Here is a 26,205-nt window from a genome sequence, read left to right as displayed (position 1 = left end):
GTCTGTTAGCTCCGCTAGTTTAATTTTGAAGCGTGTCCAATTGCTACCTACAGAATGCTCACAAAAGGTTGACTGGAATACGGGAAGGAATTGAATCATGGCATCGTTAATCTCTTGATAGTTACCTTTGTCGCAAAGACGTATAGTTTACTCGAAGGTATTTCGCGCTGACGGAGTGAATGAGAAGACAGCATGGATGGGCTTGTGGTCGCCTATTTCACATAAACACATAATGGACGAAAGGCTGTCGGGGAAATTGGTTAGTACAAGATCCAGAACGTTAGCAACTTGTTGGGTAACCCGGGAGGGTTCTGATACTAGCTGAGAAAGGTTGAAGTTTAAGCAAAAATCGAAAAAATTCCGCGTCTCAGTGTTCCCTGGCGCTGAAGATGATTGCGGGTTACACCAGTCAATGAGTGGAAAATTAAAATCACCGAAGAGGACGATCTGTGCGGTTGAGTGTTCTGTCACTAGCTTGCTTACGATGTCGTTAAGCTGGTAACTGAAATCAGTAGTGGCACTAGGGGGCCTGTAGCAAACACCGAGTAAAACTTTTTTTGAAGGGTATGGATTAGTACCCATAATGTTTCCAGGCTTGATGAGATGCTTATTGGCGAGCATGGTAGATGCTCGCGCAACGCTATTAGTACACCACCGCCACGAGTACCTGTGCAGTCTTTTCGAAAAAGGCAAAAATTTGGCAAGTCTGTTAGAACTTCGCGATCAGTGACATCACTACTCAGCCACGTTTCAGTCAGTAAGAGTGTATCACTACCGCTTGATGAAACTCGGCTTGATACCAAGTCACGCTTCGGAAGGAAACTGCGCACTTTGGCATAGATTATCGAAAGTGACACACAGCGGAGCAATCAGTAATTTTCTGTTTGCCACGGGGTAGCTGCTATGTGACTTCCTTGACTCCGTTAGAAGCAGTGTCAAAAATAAATTTCTTAGAACCGATGAATAAGGTTTGGAAGCGAGGCAAATACGGGACTTCTTTGTTTTTAGCAAATGCTAGAAGATTCCTGCGTAAATTCCGAACTTCCCGCGAGAAATCTTCACCGATACTATAACTAGTGTTCTTAAGCATACGTCCTCTCGAAAGAATATTTGTTTTAGTTTTATGGTACGCAACTTTAACTATTAGAGGGCGACAGCGGTTGGGCGAGTGACAACCAACACCATGTGCCCGTTCGATTTCTTTTGGGTCGATGTTTACTTGGAACCTCTCACGGCACAGATCAACAATCATACCTTCTGCGTCAGCAGTAGTTTCGGGGCTAGAAGACTCGGGAATGCCATAGAAAATTAAATTGTCCCGTCGTGATCGATTATCAGCATCCTTAATACGTGCTTCCAGCTTAGAAATACGATGCGCAGCTTCTTTATTAGCAGTGCGCATCAGCACCATTTCGCTTGGGATAGGCGCAAACGTCTGGTAGTGACTTTCAAGGGTACTTAATCGTTCACTCAAGTCCGCTATACTCTTGTCGGTAGTGATTATCTGAGTTTTTAGGCCCTGAATTTCGGTAATTAGCTGGTTCTGACCCGTGGTTAGCTTTCTCAATGCAGTTTGTATGTTTTCAGAATTGTTAGGACCAGGATTTGTTTCCACATCGCCGGCCAGAATCAGCAAGTCGCATATTACATGCAAACACTCAACAGCAATGGTAATACAGGCTAAAGAAGTTAGTGAGAGGTTTTTGAAGGAAAGCAAGAAGAAATTACTTTCACTCTGCCTTGTTGACAAAAAAGGTCAGGGCATCACGTGTATATTAGGGGTCTAATTCATCAGAAAGGGGCGGTGACCGTGGAGGTAGCTCTGTTGCTAGCAGCATCAGACGAGTTATTCGAAAGCCGCAGGTGCGGTCACTTCCAGAGGCAAGTTATCTTTTCTTCCACTTTCTTTCTTCACATTTGCGCTATAATTACTACAAAAAAATCCGCTATACACTTTTGGCTGTTATGACTGTTCAATTTATTTATTCTAGTGTATAAGAAAGAAACACGCGCCTTTATTACTCCCCTTTCGTTCAACCTATTCACGCCCATATACCTGACGTGCGTTGTGAAACATTAACAGATGCGAGTTCACGCTCCTATGACTCTAGTCTTTTCGTTTTGACTTCATGTAATAGTACAGCGTAGCTAAAGAACGATGTCACAACAAGTGGTCACTCTCAAAACTTTGGTGTGCGTATATAGCAACTTTCAATTTCTTCGTGTTCACCTCATTGAGAATTCCATGTTGGCGAGTGCCGCTGACTGCACGACGTGTATGTGTGTGCAGTATCTTTAGGCAGCCACCTGGTGCTACTCATTAACAATAGCATGCTAATTAGGTCGCCCTTGAGACTAAGCAACGGCAACTGGAAACAAGCGTCTTCTTAATTCCCATTGTCACGGACCGCGTGCAGTGGGGCGCTCATTCTATACATCGACACATTGACACCGGCGACACGAGTGACATGGTGTCTCAGATCACGTGGTGCACGTCTTTCAAATAGGACGCTCGCTTTCCGCGGAAATGCTGACTGCTATGCGCTATATAAAAGAACCGTAATCTCTTCGTTCTCGCTTACCCAGCAGCTCTTGTAGCTGGCTCGCAATATTATCTCTTGTTTTACATTTGTGTCAAAAACAAAACGCGTTTTAGTATCGGGAAACGCTCTCGGGTATACCAAATCAACTGATACTTCGAAATTCGATCATTTTGTTCCAAGTAAGTGAGGCTCGTGCAATACAAAAGATTTACAACAATCTTTATCGCAATTTGTTAACCATTTGACTGTTTCTTCCGCATTTCGCTTCGTTCTGATCAACTTTGGGCCGTAGTTTCTTTTCAAGAATCAGGAGCTGAAAAGAAGGTCAATGACGCCTTCTACAACTGGCAAGATTCTATTATGTGCGTTCAGTGGTGAGTACTGAAAATTGTACAAGTCCACGTATTTGTTACCTTCTTGTCTATTGTATGCTGCCCGAATTGCTATATTACGTTCATGCAGATGATATAAACAATAGTTTGAATAGTTCAGTACTGTGTAAGGGTGGTTTGAAAAAATGAATATAATTTTGTGATGCCCTTGCAACATCGCATACCCTTTTTTTGCCATAGGTGACTTTACACGTTGTTAAATCTGAGAGCTTTAGCTGGGCGGGTTTAGGAGCGTGCGGGTGAGTGGAGAGGGCAGCAAAGCACGACCCAATAAGATCTTGTCGGCTCACGCTCCGCTGCCCTCTCCACTCGCCGACAGGCTCGTAAACCCACCCAGATAAACTCTCTAATAAAGGTTATCATATTGAAGGGTTCCGCTATGACCGCGAGAGTTAATGGCTTGTAAAATTTATTCCTGCCTAATAACAAGTGAAATATTGCGAGCGTGTCAAATTTCCAGATGAGACCTTCATGTGCAATGTGGGAAAGTATACGTCTTCAAAAAAACCGCGTAAAACGTATTCATACACTCTGAAAGGTCATTTGAAACAGCAGGGACAGCTGCAGTAGTGAAGGCATCAAACCCTCAAGAAATATTTGAAACATGTAAACACCTCAGCCAAAATTAAAGAAAACTGCCTACCTTCATGCATCTATACAAGAAACGAAAAACATTGTGATGTAGAAAACGGCAGACATAGATATATCATGTCCTCTGTGTAGTGGGCTCTCTGCTCAGAAGTATTTGAAGGACCACGTAACAAGTGACTATAGTGATAGATACTAAGTGTGAATCTATCAGAAACTTCAGGTTTCTAGCTGATTTAGTGCTATTCAAAAATGTTAACCACTAAGAGCATAAATTGTGGAGTTTTACGTCCCAAAACCGACGTATGATTGAGAGACGCCGCTGCGGAGAGCTCCAGAAGTTTCGGCTTTTTGGTGTCCTTCAACGGGCACTGAAATCGCACATCACACGAGATTTTAGCATATCGTCGTCATGGAAATGTGACTGCCACGGCTGGGATCGCGCCCGCTACCATTTTGTCAGCAGCCGCACACCGTGACCTCGGCTCAGCTGTGGCGGACAACCACGAAAGTCAGACTTGCTTAAAGGCATAAACTGAGAAAGAGTTCAATTTTGGTGTAAGATCACCGTGCAGTTGACAAAATGAATGTTTAGTGACCATGCAAGAGAGCGAAAGTTCGTGATTTTCAAGATGGTCTCAACACCAATAGAAGCTAAAGATGCACAGCTCAGTTACTAAACGGTCCCCTGCTCATGTAAGCGTATTTCACCAATAGTATGGGAGAGACGGAAAAACATACTTCAGTCATTAGGGCAGTCTGCCCCTCATCTTAAATACAAAAAGTATACAGTTATTTCACTTCTCATATACACTGTGAAGCATACATAAAGTTTAGGAATATACCCTTGCAACGAAAATAACAGGAGCGATCTAAAGATCTAAAGCCAAATGGATCTGAGAATAAACAGAGATAGAGTTACTGCTTATGCTACCCTTGAAGGGAGCATATACAACAGCTATAAAGTGGGATAGCCGATCATAAAATTGCCACTAAGAGAAAAAGGTAGAGCTGTTGTTACAGAAGATGTGCGTGTGTTGGACAACTGACGGACGCATATGACAACGGGTTGTATATAAAAAAGTAGCTAGCGGGAAGATGATAGTTCAGGTTCTGAAGGAACGCAGCCACCAAATGAAATCTGCTTGCTCCTTGCGTGGCAAGCTCTGGACCATTGGTAGAGGTTCTCTTGTGGTGAACGTTATTATAGTGGTTAAAGACAGACAGACAGACAGACAGACAGACAGACAGACAGACAGACAGACAGACAGACAGACAGACAGACAGACAGACAGACAGACAGACAGACGGGCAGACGGGCGGGCAGACGGGCGGGCAGACAGACAGACAGACAGACAGACAGACAGACAGACAGACAGACAGACAGACAGACAGACGGGCAGACGGGCGGGCAGACGGGCGGGCAGACAGACAGACAGACAGACAGACAGACAGACAGACAGACAAACAGACAGACAAACAGAGATAGATAGATAGATAGATAGATAGATAGATAGATAGATAGATAGATAGATAGATAGATAGATAGATAGATAGATAGATAGATAGATAGATAGATAGATAGATAGATAGATAGATAGATAGATAGATAGATAGATAGATAGATAGATAGATAGATAGATATTGATTTGCCTTGTATCACTGACGCAATCTCTATTCATTGCAGTTATCATGTTCATTGACGGCACTGAGCTCCATTGCCATGGTTATGCACCAAAGTGGAAGCCACCAAAGGACAAGGTTGTAAACTGATAAGTTTACTTTAAGTCCGTATTGATTATTAACGGTATTCGTGCCATGTTTGGGGTTTTCGTAAGAACTTTCCTGAGCTGATTTAGAGGATCACAAGGACACTGTTTACTGCGTCTTTTGGTTTACACAATTATCATCACCATCATCATCAGCCTTACGTCAAACCCAGAACAAAGAATTCTTCCCTGTTTTGCCCGGTCTTGTGCTCTATACTGCCACGTTACAGCGGGACACTTCCTAATCTATGTTTACACAATAGATCCCTCTGAAAGCCGGTACTCATCGTTTAGATTGACCAAGTCTTTCGTCGTAGCGTGGTTTCTACTGTAATCTCGTGATGAATTTTGCTTCTTGAGTGCATTTTTTGGAGCCCTGCTACGTGTTTAACACCTATGAATTTTCTTGGGACTCAGGTGCACTAAAAGCATTGTGTTTAAAAGCACTTAAATTCGGGCGTGTTTGTACTCGAACATGGGGGTATTTAGAGCACGTAAACAAACAAAAAACGAAAGTCGGAGGAATGTGGATGAGCACTGTGTTGTTGCTTTTTGCTTCTGGTCCTTCCTTCGTCTTTCTATTATGAAAAATCAAGACAACTCTATTACTATTACTATAAATAGTCTATTACCTTCCTACAAGGTCACTACTGCGCTACGGCTATGTTTCTACGAGTCATATCTGGACTGAACGGAATGTCCCTTCTCATCAATATTGCTACAATGCGTGGCCGTTGTGGACCATCACGATATTGAATTACATTATAATATGAGTTGAGTGGTAGTGTAAGTTGGTAAACTTTAGAACCTCAAACAACTTATTGAGGTTTATGCATCAGAATTATGTGAAAGATAATCATCGCCGTTTGCATCCATAGACCTTATTGGTGGAACGAGTCTAAAAATTCACTCTTACTGGTTGTCCTAAACAGGCTTTCCCCATATGTGGCGTGGACCTGGTAGAAGGAGCAACATGCAAGGTATGTCATCGCCTGCATGTTTTGAATTCGACTTTTTTTTTTACTTAAGTCCTTTTCTTGCAATGTTGATGTTTTTGCTGTACAATTACAAGTACAATAAGATTACTTCCCCACAGTGGCCATGTGGCCACAATTGGGAGATAGAATGTAATATCTAAATTGTCTTTTTTATTCATGAAACTGAGCAGTGAATCAGAGTAAGCAGCATTCATATAAATCTAAAAGGTTGCGCTGTGCAAAATATTAGCTCCGGTGCCAATGCGTCGGCACTTCCTTTAAGCACTTTTCACGAATACATCGTCGACTTTCTCGGCGCGACGTGCAACTCCTTGGCAGGGGAAAATATAAAACGGACGTGCATAAGTGTACCTGTTGAACAAATTGCTCTTATCCGACAGTTTCACGCCGAACATGAGTTCCGCCGTGGGCCTTCTAAAAGGCTTTCGAAATGAAAAGGGCCCGTTTACGCTAGTGACAAGTCTGCCTCAGCGTTATACGTTTCACGCTCTCCGCCCGCCATGCGCGGGCTGTTTCCTTCGAACACGTCTCCTGTTCTTTGCCGTGTAGAGAATGGGTCACAAACTCCTTTTTGTCCCGTTCTACGTTTGCCGGAGGGCGACGTAGCTAATCAGTGACTAAAGAGGTATGCTGCATTGGTGGGTCGCGTCATCTGTGTCAGCAACGGGAGGATTCGAGCTGCTTGGTTATTCTTCCTGGTTTTTACGCCATAAGCGCGGACATCATCAATATTGTTCCTGTATTGTTGCTCCCAGTGGTCAATAAGAGCGTTTTATCTTGTCCTCGTATTGAAAAAAATGCTCAACGTAAAAGTGAATAACTTGTCCTAAACCTCGCCCCCAGACAAGTGGTGCAACTATACAAGGGTATAGCCTTAGATAGCTTGCGTTTGCTAGTTGTTTTTGTGGAAACAACTGACAAACGGCTAATGTATGCTCTCTGAGATTGCCGCTCGCGCTAAGCCGACATTATCGATAATTTGAGGTTGAATCTTAGAAACAAAGCCGAATAGATTAGAGCACTGTGTTGTCCAAGCTTAAAGACATGAGCTTGAAGTGAACGGAAGCATCAGTTCGGAGCTTACAAGCTTGAAAGCTCCTGGTGGCTGCTCGATAGATTCCAGGTGGTCGACAACGGTGTTCGGAAGGGGAGCCATGTTTTAAGGCGATAGCGTTAAGGTGTGAGGCACAGTGGAAAAACCGAATTTTTTTTTTCAAAATGTTGTTTTCAGATTTTCGGTTATGTTAAACACCCAATTTATTGCCCGTCATTTTGCTGCATGAAGCCTCCGTCTACACAGCTTCTTTCCAAAGATGCAAGCAAAAATGTTCGACCGCCCATCACCTACGAAACTGAAACTGAATGTGCTTATGTTATGTCAATCACAGGATTAGCCTATTATGTAGTAATTTACTGGTTATTTAGCACTCATATCAAAAGGGAGCATGTAATAACGCCGAAAAGCCCAGTCAACACATAATATTTAGTCATAAATGTCACAATCCTCTCACCAAATAAACGCGTAAAGTATTTGACGTGTTTTTTTTTTTTTTGGCTCACGGACACTTATGTGAGCCTGTAAACTATCAAACTTGCTTTGTTTAACGATGTGTGTGATTTCAATGAATAGCAGGCGTTGTGCCCCTTCAGGTGGCAGTTGCAAGCTTGCTCTCTCTCTATTTTTTGTTTCCTTGTGTATCCGTGTACGCAAATCAAATAAATAAATAATTATACCAGAAGCCCACGTAATATTTTCAAGCAAATTGTGACTCGAAAAGCTTGCCTCACAAATGATCAGCATCGTAACGTAAGAGCAACTCCTCATGTCTCTGTTGCTACAAAGCAAATCGCTTCTCGGACTTTTGGCTAAGATCAAAGTGTTGCTACAAAACAAGTTAAAAAATATTTTAATTGCCGCTAGAGAAGAGGCACACAAAAGTAATGTTCGCAATGATGCTGGCGAGAAATATTTGAAATGTACTTCATATTGTACACTAAAGGTTCAGAGTGATGACTGCTTTTTAAGAAAGTTTTCCATCACATTGCTTCACACCTTAAAGAGCTCGTTTCACAGAAGTTCCCGTGTCATTAGTTGTGAGCAAAAAATCATATTCTGCATGACCGAAAAAATTGAGAAATATAAGCACGCGTCCGCTAATGATTGTACTGTTAATTACCAATTTTTTTTTATTGCCTGGAACATCAATACTGTTTGCACTTTACATAAGTGACAAAATACAAGGGTACCACTAAATACATCAAGGAGCTACAATTTTTTGCTCATTTTCTCCAGTGTTCCAAAAGCCAAATCATCAATCAGTAGTCAGCGGATAGCTGGTGGTTCTTCAATGTATTTTGTTGATGTATTTTGTAGTGTGAAATAACTTCCTTTGCTTGAAAATGCAGTAAAACAGTGCGAGGTAAAAGTGTACACGGCCATCGGGCGTTGCAAATGTGATTATCATGACTTGGTTCAAAACATAACACCCACCACAAAAGGCACGCGCGTTATTACGCCTATTCTTCTAAGGTCACGTAGTGGGTGCATATCAAGTTTAAAAAGATTCCAGGCACTAAGTGTTTGAAATACCCACTAAAAACAAGCTATAGCAATCGCGTTTAACTCTTAGAAGGCGAAGCTTCAGGGTTTCATAATTTTTTTCAGGTGTTTGAACCCTGGTGAAGCTCGCCGTGCACTTTGAACAGCTCCCCCGCGGAAAGGCGGGGGCCGCAGGTTTACGGCTCCATATCATTACGGCAGACTTGCGGCTAGCTTGAGCGGGCCCTAATGCGTCCTTGGACAGGTCGCAACCTGTGTTGAAAACTGAAATACATTCTTTTGGGCAGTTGTCTAAAAGATCGGTAAGCGTTGCGTTCTGTTGTAGGTAGGAGTCATTCCTGGAATGCTGCCTTCAGTGCCATTGCCATGGAATCGGTAATCTCTCTAGAACTGGGGTGCCTCTTGACACTGTCTCATAACATGCGCATGCCGAAGTGACCGAATTGTCTTCCTGGCCGCAAATATTGCAGTTTCCAATTTTCTGACGGAAACACTTCTGCCTGTTATAGGTTTACATTTACTACGGAAAAGGTCTATTTCATGTCCCCGAAAGTCAATGAATGAAATATTTCTCATAATAAAGAAATTAAGTAATGAATGCAATTACTTATACTGAATCGAACTGATTTACCATATGTACAGTCCATAAATATCGACTTATTTAGCTTCATGTAAAGCACCATGCAGCCAAACATTTGAAACGCCCGCGAAGAAGTGTCTTTTATAATATCGATTTGTGGAATGCACATTAATTTTATATGTGTACCTATTCTTGTATTGTAGTACATTAGCGCAAATGAAAAGTGCATGCTGCGACATGCCAACGCGCCCCACAATGATTTATTCTAAACCTTCTACCAACCCAAGCCCATATCCCACTTCAACGCTGTTTTAATTCTCATTAGTCATGTCTTCTGCTGCTTTCAATTTAAAAATATACCAAGGGAGTAATGCAAGACTTACTGCTATTACTATTGTGCAATTTATAGCAAGCTACAACCTAAAAGCAAATTTAAGCTCCACCGACACAGTCAATGTTGCTTCCTTAGGCTTTGCTTCGTAGTTGCCGTTTTCTGCTACTGTACTTGAGCAAAACCGCAAGCAACAGGGCATGTCTTACTGATATCATTGTTACGCAACTTGTAATACTTACAACATCAGAAAAGTTTAGGCTCCTCCCACAGGCAGATGCCCCTCACTCCTCGATAGGATGCACATTTTAAAAAATGTGTTTGATGATATAGAGTACTTGGCACTCTACTACTGCAGAGCGAGAAAGCCATCCCAGTCAAAGAAGAACCGTATACATCAACACCGACTACTCTAATAGAAAACGTATCTGTGTTAATAATAAATTGGGAACACTTTACAACGCTATATGCACTCTACTATCAGAGTGCCATAAGCTGTCTCGCTTAACAAAGCGAGATCTCCTGTGTTTAGAACAAGAGTCAACGATTTAGAGTACTTTATAGTTTACTATATGGGAAAACATATAGCCGCCCCTTGAGCAATAAAATGTCTGTTTAGAATGAAAACTGGTTAACGATTTCGAGTACTTGGTACTCTTCTATGGGAGAGCATAGAGACGTTCCGTGGGCCTCACAGCATCATCCATGTATAGAAAAAATTTATTTACAGCATGTACAGAACCAAAGGCTTCATAACATTTCAGTAACAGGGCTCATGCACGTCTATGTATGTGTGTTTAGAAAAAATGGTTTACGATTTAGAGAACTAGGTACTCTACTATTGAGGCCATCGCCTCAACGATGGTATTGTATCACGACCAGCATTTGCTCTAATGCCTAAGTGAATATTTCGAAACTGGTGACGTGTCGTGTTGGTGGGTTTTCTATTAAGACACGTGTTCATGCCACAGGTTTTCGTAAGAAAACTTGAGCTTGCAGAGAAACCTCAGCTGGAATTTCGGCACCATTACTGATTCCAACTTAACGTTTTGAGCGGCAACGTCGAACTCTTAAGTCACTATAGGCCTGGTAGTTGCATTAGCAGAGAAAGTGCTTAAGGTTAGAACGAAAGCAACCCAACACAAACACAGAAACGTCTGCACAGAAAAGTGTGCCGCAATTTACGGGAGCTTGTGCCTATTGGTTGTAACCGACGGGATGACGCTTTCATTTCATGTGACAGTAGAGAGCCTGCATGAACGCCTATTTTAGGGTGGGGCTCGAGTAACTGTGTATGCTCCCTATGGGACCAGAGTAGCACGTACACCCACCATCTTGCCTGGCTAGCAACCACATATGCGGCGAAGTCGCCCTCTGTTTTTGCATACAAGAACCCTGCTGTTTTTTTTTGCTTTTTTTTCGGGTTGCATATCGACATGATAGCTTAGCTTGCGTCCTTCACGCACTATTTGCAGTGCTTGAAGGCCACTGTCCAGCCCAATTGCCAACAAAGTGCAACGTAAGAGCTGTATAAGTAGCGTGGTAAAAAAAAAAAACAATTCCGCAGATCCCACGTACCTGGGAATCGACGTTGTGCGAAGCGCGTGGAGGTAAGATGACTGTGTTAAAATTTTTTTATTGTGTGACACGTCATGAAATGACGCTAAATGTATGTACAAACGTTGCACGCACAGACATATGTTAAAGAGTTGCAGATGTTTATATAACCAGTTATTTGCACTTGCGCAACGATGACAAGTTGAATATACGTATTAGCAAAACCAGAAGTTGATATGGAGCGCTGATGCTCGCGAGGATGCTGGCCCTGAACACTGCCCCTTAAATCAACTTCAGTGCATGGCAACTAACCACAATTTACGTTAACCTGACGTGACAGATGTATTGAAGGAGCTCGTGTGTATGGTTTATAAAAAGGGGAACGCAGCACTGCAACCACTAGTGCCGTTTCACGAAGATTAACATCTATTTCAAAAGTAGTTCCAAGACCTAGCGTAGCTCTGTGGTAAAATAGCTTCACTGCCACGTGGAATGCTTGGGTTCGATTCCAGCTGGGACCCCGACATTTTTTCTTCGCATTGGTTGGGTTGACACCAGAAATTTCGGTTATTTCTTAATTCTCACACGTTAAAACTGCTTATGTGTGTTCTCGTCGTTCCTGGGTAGATACTAAGTGTCCGTGACTTGCGGCACATACCCGCATACCAGCGGCACATACCCGTCCGTGGGTATGTGCCACTGTCTGGCGGGACGTGTTTGACGACGTACGCGACGGGGTTGTGAGATTAATAAAATCTTGAGCAGCGCGTCATATTCGTGAAACCACCTTAACCGCCCTTGCTAATTTTGGTTCGCGTTAAGGGGGTGACCACGAGAGCCCCCAAATGTAAGCGGCTAGATAGATAGATATACAGGTATGCTCAAACTCGCCGAAGTTCGCTAAGAAATGCTTCGCATTTAAAAAGCGACGTTCCTGCTCAGCGTGGGGCGAAAAGCGCAGAGCAAATATTATCAACTTATTTGGTCTTGCAACCTACACATTTCGCAAATATTCGGAATTTTTGACCGGATAACAAGCGGCAACCTTCAGCATTTACGTTACGCTGGTGAAATTTGCGACATACGTTGACCTTCATGGTACATGAAATCGCCCAATTAGTCTCGGTGAATATAATCGAATGAAGAGTTATGCTGAAGGCTTTTTAAGTGCGTAATCGCATAACGGCGCACTCTTCCCACAATTCGCGTTGTGTGACGCACGGTTCTTACTTCACTGTTCTAAAACATTCTATTTCACACGTAAACGCAAATTCCTACCCGATAGGCAGCCTACCTAAAGCCAGTCTAAAGTTCAGCTCTTAGCTTTGGCGTAGCTCTGCAATAGAGTACTCGATGGCCACGCAAAAGACTTGGTTCGATTCCCAAGTGCGACAGCTATGTTTTTTCCTTACGTAGGTTTCTCTCTTCTTTTTAGTTTTGTGCGTTAGTGGTGAAAGACACCGGCGGCGGCGAATATCTACGGAGCCGGAATCTTGAGCTTGTAATCTCATAAGAGCTTTCGCTGTAAAATTAAGCGAATCAACAACCACGCCCTTTTAGCTATGTCAGTGCCGAATAAATATATTTACTTTGCATGAAGATAAATAATCACACTCCGTTTGAACATATATGAATACGCAAAAAAGAACAGTGAAGTTTTCATCTAGCGTGTAAACTACATCGAAGGAGCACTCAGCAGTGGTAAAACTGGTAAAACATATTTTACCAGTTTACCCAATCATCGTCACAATCCCATGACTGTTATAGTACAACTGCCGACCTGATGCGCACATAGAGCTGATCCGTAGTCACACGCTCGCATCCATGAACCGCGTTCCGTAAAGGCGCGAAGACCAGCCAGATTCGCTTTGAACTCGACTAGCGATTACTTGCGCCAATGCAGGGGCGGCATCGGAAAACACAAAATTCGCCTGAGCATCAGCTTTTCGGCAATGCATGGTTGCTGGCGTGCCGGCGGCGTTAGAAAACACTTGCGCTACTCTGGTACCGTAAAGACCACTCATGGTGTTACCAGCCTTTGACCTACTACATGCCGCCAACGCTCCTCCGCCAGCTATAACATTATCTTCCCCGACTACAATACCGCGTTATCGCGCTATATTGTAGTCCGCACTGAATGTACGCCTGGATTCATTTCATGCTCGATAATACGGCCCGGAATCGGCATAAACACGAAGCAGTAAATGCATGAAGTTTTAAATATGTTCGTCGGTGGCGTCCAGCGTCGGCGTCAACACGAAACAATAGATGCGTCAAGCGTGAAATGCCACCGTCAGTTTTGTACAACGTTGGCGTCAACACAAAACGGTAGAGTCTTCAAGCGTGAAATATAACCGTTGGTGGCGTCCAGCGTCGGCGTCAACACGAAACAAAATGGCAGCATATAGATGGAGTGAATGATGGAGAGTGGGGCGACGTATTCGTCCATCCATTCGTTCTTGCTTCGTCCGTCCATGCGTCCGTCTTTGTGACCGTTCGTGCTTGCGTCTCTTCGTGCGACCGCACGTCCATCTGTGCGTCCGTCCCTGCGTTCGTCCATGCTTCCGCCCTTGCGACCGTCCATGCTTCCATCTGTCCGTGAAGCCATCTGTGCGTCCGTTCATTCATCTGTCTGTGTGTCTTTTCATCCATCTTTTCAACACTCCAAGTACCACCATCTCGCATCTTTCCATCATATATTCCCCATGTAGAAGCACCGCCATCCGCGGACATGCCAAGGGCTAAACGAGAGGTGGCACGCACACAGTTTCTTATGGCTTGCGCTTCAGGTCTATTTCCCACCGTTAACCACCTCGAGTTCATGGTATATACTAGTTCGCTGTATTCATGGCACTGCGGTTCAACGCTCTCTAAACCTTTCTAAAGCCAAGGAGGTTACGCTCAGCGAGTATAACGTGTCAACCCTTTCTTGCCAGATAGGGCTCAATGTACATGCAATGGCTGCTAATGGGGAATGAGAGACAGGAGAATTCGGTTTTTAGTTAACGCGCACACTGCAAATTTTTTATTGTTTAACAACACCTAGAAGAAATCTCCTACCGGCGCCACCTTGCAGGTCAAAATGTAACACTAGTTACACACTACGACTACGACTACGACTACTACGAGGGACGAACGGGTGCCGCTTTAAGGAGCTTCGCCCCTAAAAGTAGATGCGTCAAGCGTGATGTGTAACTATCAGTGTCTTCTAGCGTCGGCGCTAACACGAAGCAGTAGATGTGTCAGGCATGAAATGTAAACGTCGGTGTCGTCCAAGGTCGGCGTCAACACGAAGCACTATACTCGGAGACAACTTTTTGTGGCAGCACAGCCAAAACTACGTGGCCGGAGCCTTTGCACATATGTTACTAGACCAAGTAGTCCGTTTGATTGTGGTTTCGGTTTTATTTTTGATTTCACAAGCGCACCCAACATGTAATTTTTCGCCTGACCACCATGCAAGAAATTTTACATTTACTTTGGAGGCAATACTTGAAACGTTCATTTTTAAAGGAAAAAAACAGGAAACTTTTTTAAGCGTTGATATCTATTTCAGAAAAGCGAGTACGCCCAAGCACGTACTGGGTGATTGCAACAACGTGAAGCCAAGAAATCATTTCCTGAATTTCAGTGCATACGTGTTCGCCATCATTGTTTTCCTTCTTTTTGAGATGCAAGAACTTTCTGAAAACGCTCACGTTATTTTTTGAGGGGACGCAAAGGCAACAACGGGAAGCGCAAAAATCTTGGCACCGATCAATCATAAGCGCGCGTCAGACATTCGTAAATCCAAGTATGTGAAACTTAATCTTTACTCGGCCAAAAACACTGTTTTTGCACAGTCAACAGGGTATATACAATAACACGTCTGTCACTCAGGCAAAGCGGAAGGAATAACTCCATAGACGCCAATGGGAGCGGTGTTATGCCACACACTCTTCAGCGTTACTGCATTAACAATATTTGGCAGCTGAAATACCGACCACGTACGCAACAATAATTAGGAAAAGGGTCATTGGTTTTACGTACAGTTTTCATTCGAACTTATTCTTCCAAGCAGCTGGTGCAGCCGAAGACTGGCAGGTCACCAGTGTCACTTCAAAGCGGCGATTAGAGTCCCACTTTCACAGACGATATCACCCGCACACAAATTCTCTGTGATTGCATGTGTAGAAAACAAGAAATAAAGTATTTCATCACGCAGCGCTACCTTTATGTCTTTCTGATCGATGAATACAGATCACCAAATGAACACGCACACATGCTCGCTCACAAGCTTCGATGTGAACTTGCTTAAACCGAGTGACGCCATCGTTGTTTATTGGGGCATGGAAAAGGTGAAATGGCGCCATAAATCCATAAAAGTAGAAGCAACCAACAACATAAAACGTACTGAGGTGATGTTTTTCAATTATATTACAAATTCTTAAACATAATGTTTACATCTTTTCTTATTTATTATTGTTCTACGCAGTATACAAAATTTAGCGTTCTTGGACAATGTGCAGACACGCAGTAAAAAAGGGTGTGAGTGGGCTTCGTAGCCTTGGCTGTGCTGCCGCAGAAAGTCGTCGCTGAATTTAGGAACGTCAAAGTCCCAGGGGGCACAAAAAAAAACACACACACACATCATATCCACTAGGTGAATGATAACGAGTGGGGTGAAGCCGACAAACGCACGGACGGACGCATGAACGCATGAACGGACGGATAAATGCATGGACGGACAAATGAACGGGTGCACGGATGGAAGCGTAGACGGATGCATTGACAGTCACGTTTCGAGCTTCATGCACGTAACGTGTTGACGCCGATGCTGGACGACGCCACCAACGGTTACATTTCGAGCTTTGCATGTAATGTAATGACACCAATGCTGGATGCCACCAACGGTTACATTTTGCGCTTGATGCACCTAAGGGTTCGTGTTGACGCCGACGCTGGACGACGCTACCGATGGTTAAGTTTCGAGCTTGGTGAACCTAAAGATTAGTGTTGACGCCGACGCTGCACGACGCCCCCGACGCTTAGGTTTTGACCTAGATGAATGTAACGTGTTGACTCTGACGCTGGACACCACCGACGGTTACGTTTCGAGCTTTATGCATGTAAGGGGGGCCCACGGAGGGCAGACACGCATGTCGCGTCGGCTCCGCAGAATTTAAGTGATTCTCAGCGTGAAATCTAAGAGTTGACGGACGCCTTCTCACAGTGAAGAAAGTGGAAGTTCTACGGGACCCCATGGTACCGCTCTCAAGTAAATTGACGGCTACTTTTCTCCACATCGACCACTTTTCTGTAAAGCCTAGTTCACACTGAAACATCCACTTTCTACAGCGACCGAAATTCCCCTGCCACCGAAACGCAGCGTCGTTCGCACTGGACGCGCCCCACGCCACCGAATATGCCATCCACTACGGGGCGAACATGGGATGGATGCGCTGCCACCCGGTTGCTGTCGCGGCTCGCAAACGCTACTACGCTATCCGGTGGTGTATACTTCGACGATTCTCGTACGCAAAAAGCAAAAAAAGACAGAACTGCTTACTTTACTGGCAAGTGGCTGTCTTACAAAGCACGAAGAGCAGAAAAACCACCGACGCCAGCAGTGTTGGTGGGTTCGTTTTGCTCTGCAAGACCGCAACAAACTCGGTCACGCCAACAGCAAGCTCGGTCACCTCTTTCACGAAATACGGAGGCGAAGTAGGCACAGAGTAGGTTAAACTCCCGTTGGTTTCAACATTCAGTTACGTGCCCTACAAGTGAGTAGGGCTTGGCCGCCATTTTTTGAAATTACTTGATTAGCGCTCCTATTGATCCGCGGTGACCGATTCGGCGGCAGACGCCACAAAAATCGGTCCGAGAGCGATCGGCGCGGAGAGAGCCCTTTCGGCGGATCTCGCCGCCGCCGAACCGGATTCGGAGCACTTTCGGCAGCCGGAATGATCAGTGTGAACGCGGCCTAACGCCGACGAACATATGACGCCGTTGCCTCCTGCTGCTGTGCATATTGCGCTTGGCCTAGCCCACGGACGCAGGCGTGTTGAGCCCCCTCAAGGCGGCTTTTTCTCGGGTTAATGCCACAGGATGGCTACGGTGAGCGTAGACGGCGAAGATATCATGCAACAAGAGTATGAGAACGAAGCTGGTTGGCGCCTTGTGAACAGAAGAGGACCAGCCAACAAAGAAACCACAACGCATGAAGCCAAGGACCGAGAAACGCACTTCTCAAGCGAGAACGCGGTCAGTAACAGGTGGAGGAAGGGACAAAGAGCCAAATTGTGGCTGCGAGCAGGATGCCCCCGTCTGCCGAAGGAAGATTACAAGATTATTGTGCGCCCACGTGACGGCTTCAAGGTCACTGACTACGGGATCAATCGTCTAGAATGCTGCGTTGCCAACGCCGCTAAAATACCCAGAAAGGAATCGGAAGAGGACACGGTATGTGTTAACTATAAACGGTATGTGTTAACTATTAACTATATTCAATCTGGCTCTATTGTACTGCCAACCAATCTCCAAGCAATCGAAGGACTGAATCATACAATATATGCAGACGACATCACCCTATGGGTGAGAAGTGGGAGTGATGGTCAAATATAGGAAACGCTTCAAACAGCAGTCGAAACGGTCGAGCGGTATCCGGAAGGTACTGGGCTAGCCTGCTCTGTGAAAAAAATCGGAGCTGTTGCTGTAAAGACCTACTCGAAGAGGTCGCAAACAAGGCAACTGCCTGCAAGATCTCGCTCATAGAGAAGAAATACAGTTAGGAACAGCCGATGGAAAAACCATACCTTTAGTCGACAGGATCAGGGTACTGGGTCTGCTCATGTAAGCCAAGGGCAACAATGGAGAAATATTCAGACGACTGGATGCAACTGTAGCCCAAATAATGAGACTCATAAAAAAGATAGCAACTAAGCACAGTGGCATGAGGGAGGAAACACGATAAGGTTGATACAGGCATTCGTGATAAGCAGAATAGTATACGTAGCGCCGTACTTAAAATGGCGAGTCGCGGAAATGATCAAGTTAGACTGTCTCATTCGAAAAATATTCAAACTAGCTATAGGGCTACCAATCAGCACAAGCACCCACAAACAGTTACAGCTAGGCCTGCACAATACCATAGGTGAGCTTATTAAGACGCAGCGTACGGCGCAACATGAACGCCTCTCTAAGACACGAGCAGGAATACATATCCTAGAGCGACTAGGCATAACGTATCACAACACGCCGTTAAGGTGGACATCCCAAGAGAGACCAGGGAAACAATGATGATACCCCCCTTGCCAAAAAACATTCACCCCGAACACATTAAGGCCAGACGAGAGACAAGAGCAAAACAAATACAAAAAAGTTCGGGAATGACAAGGACGCAGTTTTCGTAGACGCTGCTAGATACAAGCGTAGACGGCGGTTTACCGCAGCCATAATCGATAGCAACAAACGCTGTACGACATGCGCGACGATACGCACCACAAGTACCGAGACAGCGGAAGAGGTAGCCATAGCGCTCGGAATAGCTCAGACAAACGCAGCCGTGATAGTCAGTGACTCTCAAACGGCAGTGAGAAACTTTGCCAACCGCCGCATCTCCCCGGAGGCACTACGCATTTTACAAGGAGGGTGTCGAACAAGCCCCAGAAGTACATATATTATATGGACACCTGCTCACACCATCGCGTGGGACAGGAACAACGGGGCTGTACATGACGCAGCTCGAGGGCTCACCGACCAAGCTGTGTTCTCAAGTGCCGCGCCAGCCTCCTCCGGTGATTACGGCGTGGCAGACGAGTGGGAGTGGGAAGACAGAATGACCAGATACAATGACATTGCAAAACATTATAGATTACAGAGGGTCATATTCCCACCCCCTTACCCAAAATTAACAAAATGAGTCTGTCGAATGACGGCAGTTACAAACTACGACGTATCCAAATCCTGCACTCTCACACATTATATATCCTGATATATATAAACGAACAGGTGCAAGCGTTGTGACTCCAGAGCCACTCTGGAGCATATGTTATAGGAATGTAGAGGGATTAGTGCTCATAACAAGTATGCGGCCTCTGCTGACAGCCTTCGCGCACACTGGGGAGCAGCAATTCTCAGCTCCGGCCTCGAAGACGAAATGTAGGCCGTCCAACGGGCCGAGGAAGCGGCCAGGATTGAAGGACTCCTGACCGTAAGCTAGGCGGGGCCATTTGGCCACCCCATCTACTCGCCGGACTCTGAATGAAGTTCTTTCCTCCTTCTTATGCATGCAAGGGAGGCGTTGGTAATGTTCTAACGCCGATGCTGGATTGTGCCACCGACGGTTACACTTTGCGCTTAGTGCATCTACTACTTCTTGTAGACGCCGACGCTGCACGCCACCGACATTTCACGCCTGATGTATCGAAAGCATTTGCCTAAATAAAGTTATAGCCTGAAAAAGGGCTTTCAAAATACACTGCAAGGACTAATAATCTTCCAGATCACAAGTAGCAAAAGAAGGGGGTAAGGGCGTTGTACTTCTGGCTCCGAAATAACGGCGCACAAAAAAAAAATCATGCTAAAATTGGTGAGAGATGGCAACAGCCTGCGCGAATGCCCGCTGATTTTGGCGGAGTTTTTTGGGGTCACTTTTTATATTTCTCCACCCTAAAAAAGATGTGATGTAGGCTTCCTAATGTTGCAAGCGAAGCCATCTTTGCTTTATGAAGGTGCCGCTTACTCACAAGAGATTTTTAACATACAAACTTCGCAAACGCTGTTCGCCAGAACCGAGAAAATCTGCTTATTGCCCCGTCATCTGTCAATAAAAAGTGAACTAAAAATGGTCGCGATAACTCCAGCGCTGCGTGCAGCTTCGCGCAGCTTGAGGGAAGCACACGCAGTGGCTGTGTAGCGGTAATCTAGAACAGAAGGCAGCAGAAAGGGGGCTGGTATTGGGGCATTCATTCATAAAAGTATAGGCTGGCAAAGGGTCAAGCAGGAGTGCGAGGAACATTTATGGCTAAAAGGGAAATTCGCAGGTCAAATGACACTCCTTGGTTTCGTGTACTTGTGGACGGGAGCAAAGGCCAGAGAGGAAAACCAGGCAATGTTAAAGTGTATATCAAAGGACAATCAGGAGTTGGGAAGAGAGTGCGAGATAATTATACTAGGAGACATGAATGCGCACATAGAAGATATAGATGGGTATACCGACCCGACCGGCAAAATGATCATGGATATGTGTGAAAGGCTTGATTTGATCATTTGCAACAGTACCGAGAAGTGTGAAGGGCAAATAACATTGGAGGTAGGAAGGCTTCAGTCGACAATAGATTATGCACTGATGTCACATACGATGTATGATAAGCTCAGGGGAATGCACATAGATGGAGGTGGCTCCAAAAGTCTGGGTAGCGATCACAAACGTATCAAGCAAAGTTTTGGAAGAGCAGTGAAAGTGGGAAGGAGACAAGATGAGCAACTACAGGAAAATTTTTATCCAGAAAGGCAAAGTGAAATAGCCACTAAACAAATTGAGAAAGTAATCACGGAGGATAATAAGACAGTGTGAACATACACGAATCTAATTAGACTCTTTGAGCTAGAGCTTGCTAAGACGCGTGACAAGTCACCCCGCAAAAGAAGACACAAACCCAAATGTTGGTGGGATGAGGAAGTTAAGAGAGCCATAGCAAAACGTCAGGAAGCCTCTAGGAAACACAGGCGTGCTAAGCAGCGGGGTGAACCGACAGATGATGTTGAAAGAAAATGGGCAACCTTTCTAAGCTGTATAAAGGATGCATCCCTTCTGATCAATTAAAAGATTAAAATGAAGGGAGCTCTGTGGCTGCTAGAAGTACATAAAAAAGATAGAAAGGCAGCTGCAAAATTTTAGAACCATCTAAACTCGCTAAGGAATGAGACGAGCCTAGAGCAAAGTTTTATATCTACAGCCCAAGGTGCTAGGCTCGAAGGGGACGAAGCTATTGAATATATAAGAACAAGGGTGACAAAAAAAATTTCAACAAAGAAGTACTTTATGCACCACAATAGACAAGGACGAATCAAGTGGTGCAATGGCTCCATTTTCACAACAAGAGTGAGAAAGGGCTGAGAAATGGTTCCTAGTAGTACATCAACAGGCCCAGATGGCATTCCAATTAGGCTGATAAAGACATTAGGTCCGAAGCCTAAGCAGGCTTTGAGAGATGCAGAGAGCACAATAATAATCAATGGCGAAGTTCTCGATGGATGGAAACTTACCAGGATGAGCATGATCTATAAAGGAAAGGGGGACAAAGCTGACATAAACAACTACCATCCTAAAACAGTGACATCAGTGGTCTACAGGCTGGTGAAGCAGATTATAAAGGAAAGACTACAGGCATGGAATGAAGATGAGGGGGTGCTGGGGGAACTGCAGAATGGGTTTCGGAAACACAGGAGGTTGGAAGACAATCTGTTCTCACTGACGCAGTGCATCGAAATAGCAGAAAAGGAACACAGGCCCCTGTGGCTGGCATTTTTGGAAATCAAGGGAGCGTACGATAGCGTGGTTCAAGAGGAATTGTGGGGAATACTGGACACACTAGGCGTGTAACATGTAGTCACTAATCTTTTAAAGGGTATCTATAAAAGTAACAAGGTAGTTATAAAGTGGGAAAAACAGGTATCCAAGTCTGCAGAGGTAAAACGGGAGCTTAGGCAGGGGTGCACCCTGTCACCCTTATTATTCATGATGTACCTACAAGGATTAGAGGCAAAATTAGAGGGAAGTGGACTGGGCTTCAAACTCTCTTTAGTCAAACAAGGAAAACCTATTGATCAGGCACTACCAGCATTAATGTACGCAGATGATATAGTGCTAATGGCCAACAACAAGGAAGATTTGCAGAGATTGATGGACATCTGCGGTAATGAGGGAAATAGGTTATATTTTAGATTCAGTAAGGAAAAATCAGCAGTCATGATTTTCAATGACAACGAAAGTAGTGAGCTTAGAATACAGGAGGTCACGCTGGAGATAACAGATAAATACAAATATCTGGGCATATGGATAAGCAATGGGACCGAGTATCTGAGGGAACACGAAATATACGTGACGACTAAAGGTAACAGGAATGCAGCAGTCATGAAAAATAGGGCACTGTGGAATTACAATAGGTATGATGTTGTGAGAGGAATATGGAAAGAGTCATGGTTCCTGGGCTGACGTTCGGCAATGCGGTCTTGGCATGAGATCAGAAGTTCAAGCAAGATTAGAAATTAAGCAACGTGGAATAGGTAGGCTTGCTTTAGAAGCTCACGGGAATACACCAAATCAGGGAGTACAATGTGATATGGGATGAACATCATTTGAGGGCAGGGAAGCTAGCAGCAAGATAAAATTTGAGAAGCGATTTAGAGAAATGGGAGAGGAGCGTTGGGCTAGGAAGGTTTTCAGCTACTTGTACATGAAGAATGTCGATACAAAATGGAGGAAGCGAACCAGGAAGTTTACCGGTAAATACTTAGAAAACAGCAGGTGGCCAAACCAAAAAGAACTATCGGTTAAGAAGAAAGTGAAGGAAACGGAGACTGACATGTTGAGAATGGGCATGATTAAGAAGTCCGCACTAGATATCTATCGAACTTTTAAGCAGGAAATTGCCAAGGAAAGGATCTATTATAATACTCGGGGTAGTTCTCTACTGTTTGAGGCCAGGACAGGAGCACTGCGAACCAAGACATATCGGGCCAAATACGAAAGGGTAGACACAGTATGCAGTGCGTGTAGAGAGGAAGAAGAAACTGCCGAACACTTGATAATGCTCTGTAAAGGGCTTCACCCTATAGTTCAGGATGATGGCGCAGAGTTTTTTAAAGCACTGGGGTTTAGGGACCGAGAGGGTATAATAAACTTTAAGTGGGTAGACTTAACTAGAAGGAGGTTATCTGATTGGTGGCTAAAGTCAAAGCACGAGTGAAAATTAAACTCTTCAATGCAAAGTACGAATACTCAAACTCACTTTTTAAGAGAAAAAATACACATAGTTTTTGGTTCATTAGGTATTACGGCTTGGTGGCGCGAGCCACCGCCCGATCTAAAGGGTAGGGCAATATCCATTCATCCATTCATCCATCCATCTAGTGTTCTGTACAGGTGGTCCCAGATTGCGCAATGATCTGCAGGCACCTAGAGTTACTGTATATGTTATCTTTAGGTGGCAGAGTTGCGCCACTGTTTTCCTGGTACCGGTCACTCCGGCTGCAAGATTTTAACGTCCCCATTAGCCGAGCGCCATAGCGTGGTCACGGGTGGTTCATTCGCACTGCAGAGAAGCCAACACTGCGCAGACGACGCCGATGCTTCGCAGATTCTTGGCAGATTAGGCATGGTTCATATCGGTTGTTGTTATTCTCGTCGAGCATTTTAGGTGCTGCACCCAAGTTGCCTGTTGGTCCCGAGAAATGTGGTAGCAAGTTCATTCCTTGTTGAACAGTAATACGTACAGTCCATGAGATGAGAGGCGGGTGCAGTAAGGTGTCGCTGTAGAAAGATCAGTGGTCAGCGAGGAAGGAATAAACGCTTGGCCGTGGTCTGCAGCAGGATTTTCTTTTGAAGGGGGGAGGGGTGCAAATCATTGTTGGATCGCGTTTTAGAGAGAGGTAAAGCAGCGATTTAGGTCGGGTGAGGACTAGTGCTGTTGTGGCCAGCGTCTCCTTAATGCTGTGTGTGGCTTGAGGTGGTATGTGGCCCTTTTGCACCCCCCTGCTATTGCCCACGCACTTGGCTCCTTTTTATCTATCCACGACACTGCGAAAATTACTCTATTTGTATTATCTATAGATGCAGTGAGTACGTTACCCATGCAGAATTGGTCAATGTGGGTCGGTTGCAAACATCTAAATTGGTCTATCGGAAAAACTCTAAAAATAAAGCACGAAGCCTAACCAGAAACAATCGTATGACCAGGTGTTGCTGCTAGCATGTGAATATAAAACAGCTTTCAAACCTTAAGTGAAAGGAATGTTGGACGCGACAGGCCAGTTGAACAACGACTCACATCAACTATCATGAGCCGGGAGCGTAATACAAGCGTAATAGAAATGCATCGCGTGACGCGGGCGTCGCACGGCTACTCTCAATTGCTATCCGCTCGATTTAGTTGAAGACTACGAAACTTTAGGTGGCTTCCTCAAATAGTTACCGATTTAGTTCAACCCGGCCGAAAATTCTCATCTATACCTGGCTCGATTACAATGAATTGTGCAAAAGTACTTTTATATCTGTAAACAGAAAAAAAACGGCAGAAAATAATACGAAGCTACTGTGATAGCTATGAGTCCAGGGAAACAAAGAAACAAACAAACGAACTGCTCACTACTTTTCTTTTCCTCCTTTTTTCTTTTCAAATTCACAATTGGCTCTTGATCGCAATTCTATTACTAATGCTTCTTAGGAACGAAGCAATGCAAAAAGTATCGGGCAAATTCACCTTATAATTCGCCAATCCCCTTCTTTGGGCACGAGTCATGTTCTGAGAAAAAGAACAACAGATACTAAAAATATATATCTCGCTGGTTAAACAAGCCGACGCACTTTGTTGCATTATCAAATACCAACTACACGATCATAAGATCAATGTTTCTAGGCGTCACTGGAGCAACCGAGTTTCGCTTGTAGCTTCCTAAAAAACACAAAGGAAGAAAAAAAACACTAATATTCTTAAGCACGAGCACCGCTCCTACGTGGGTGGTGAGTGGCTTTGTTTCAAGACGCTTGAAACCGAGATGGTGTACCTTAGCGCAACTCTGTTACCTAAATGTGACCTATAGAGAAATTCTAAAGGGCCCCAGCAGAATCGGCCTTGGGCATGTCCGGGTTTTGTGAACGCAATTTCACAAGCGCTATGATTTAATAATTGTGTTGAGACTCGCTAACCTATTTTTCTCTTTATCCCACTCTCACGCACGAATGAAGCTGCCCGCTTGGTGCCCCGGTAATCAAGGTACCTGCTGCCAGAACGAGTGCATTTGTCCTGGTCGATATAATCCCTGCCTGCTCCCGCATTCAACTTCTCCCATGCCATGTCCTAACACGGCAGCTACTACCACGCCATGTCCTACCTGTCCTACCACGGCAGCTACTACCACGGCATCTACCACCACACCTCGATATCATCCTACAAAGCGGCACCGTCTTTAAACGTTTTCCATTAAAAGCTCAAAAGAATATTAATAATCATAAAGCGTACTCAATGCACTTGAGTGGTATTTAAATAAATCTATGGAATGCAATCGATAAGTGTTTCGCACAGCAACATGATTAAAGCAAATGAGGCCCGAGAAGCCAGCTATGACTTTCAAAACGGCAAGTATACACGGTAGGCTTGCGCGCGTTATAACTATATTTGCTAGGCTCGGAAAAAATGGCTGCGTATCTGCGTGCTTCAATGCAAAGGTTGTCTAAAGACGATAGCCATCTGTCTGCATGCGCTGCGTGGAAGATGGACGTTATTTAGTACATATTTCAAGAAACGAAAGCTTTTGTGAATCGCAGAGACACTCTTAGGTGGACGCACTTTTATCGAGGCGTAGGAAACGCCCGCTTCTTCGTTCATAGCGTTGCATTATCAGCGCAACCTAATAAGCACTGTGATATTTATAATTACGTGCCTAGGCATTTGATTTATTAGTTTACTTTTTATTATAGATACTAAGATCTATTCCCAGATCATAGCAGGGTGGTTACACATCACAAATACAAAACATTTAGCACACTAATATTGCAGGCTTTCTCCATACATATGTAAGAATTTCAAAGGGGAAAAAAACACTGGCATCGAATGAATGAAATATCATGAAGAAATTCATAACATATTCAGATGTTTTTATAACTTGGCTAAAAACTTTTGAGAAT

General features: G+C 44.4%; 1 protein-coding gene across 1 annotated transcript; it reads left to right on the top strand.

Annotated features, from left to right (window-relative positions):
* The first annotated feature begins 2,840 nt into the window (after positions 1-2,840).
* LOC119168035 (uncharacterized) lies at positions 2,841-25,631 on the top strand. The gene is made up of 4 exons (XM_037419483.2): positions 2,841-2,917; positions 5,211-5,284; positions 6,225-6,272; positions 25,267-25,631. Exons 1-4 carry the CDS (start codon positions 2,872-2,874, stop codon positions 25,489-25,491), a joined length of 393 nt encoding a protein of 130 aa, XP_037275380.2. The 5' UTR covers positions 2,841-2,871; the 3' UTR covers positions 25,492-25,631.
* Positions 25,632-26,205: the final 574 nt, after the last annotated feature.

The sequence above is a fragment of the Rhipicephalus microplus genome, chromosome 6, assembly GCF_043290135.1.
Source record: "Rhipicephalus microplus isolate Deutch F79 chromosome 6, USDA_Rmic, whole genome shotgun sequence".
Lineage (NCBI taxonomy): Eukaryota > Metazoa > Arthropoda > Arachnida > Ixodida > Ixodidae > Rhipicephalus > Rhipicephalus microplus.
This window is presented reverse-complemented; position numbering and strand designations above follow the sequence as displayed.

Bases quoted from the DNA above. Each gene is read 5' to 3' on its own strand.
- LOC119168035 (XM_037419483.2), top strand. From the start codon at position 2,872: ATGACGCCTTCTACAACTGGCAAGATTCTATTATGTGCGTTCAGTG. The intron at 2,918-5,210 runs GTGAGTACTGAA...TATTCATTGCAG, and splicing joins TCTATTATGTGCGTTCAGTG to TTATCATGTTCATTGACGGC. The intron at 5,285-6,224 runs GTTGTAAACTGA...TGTCCTAAACAG, and splicing joins GGAAGCCACCAAAGGACAAG to GCTTTCCCCATATGTGGCGT.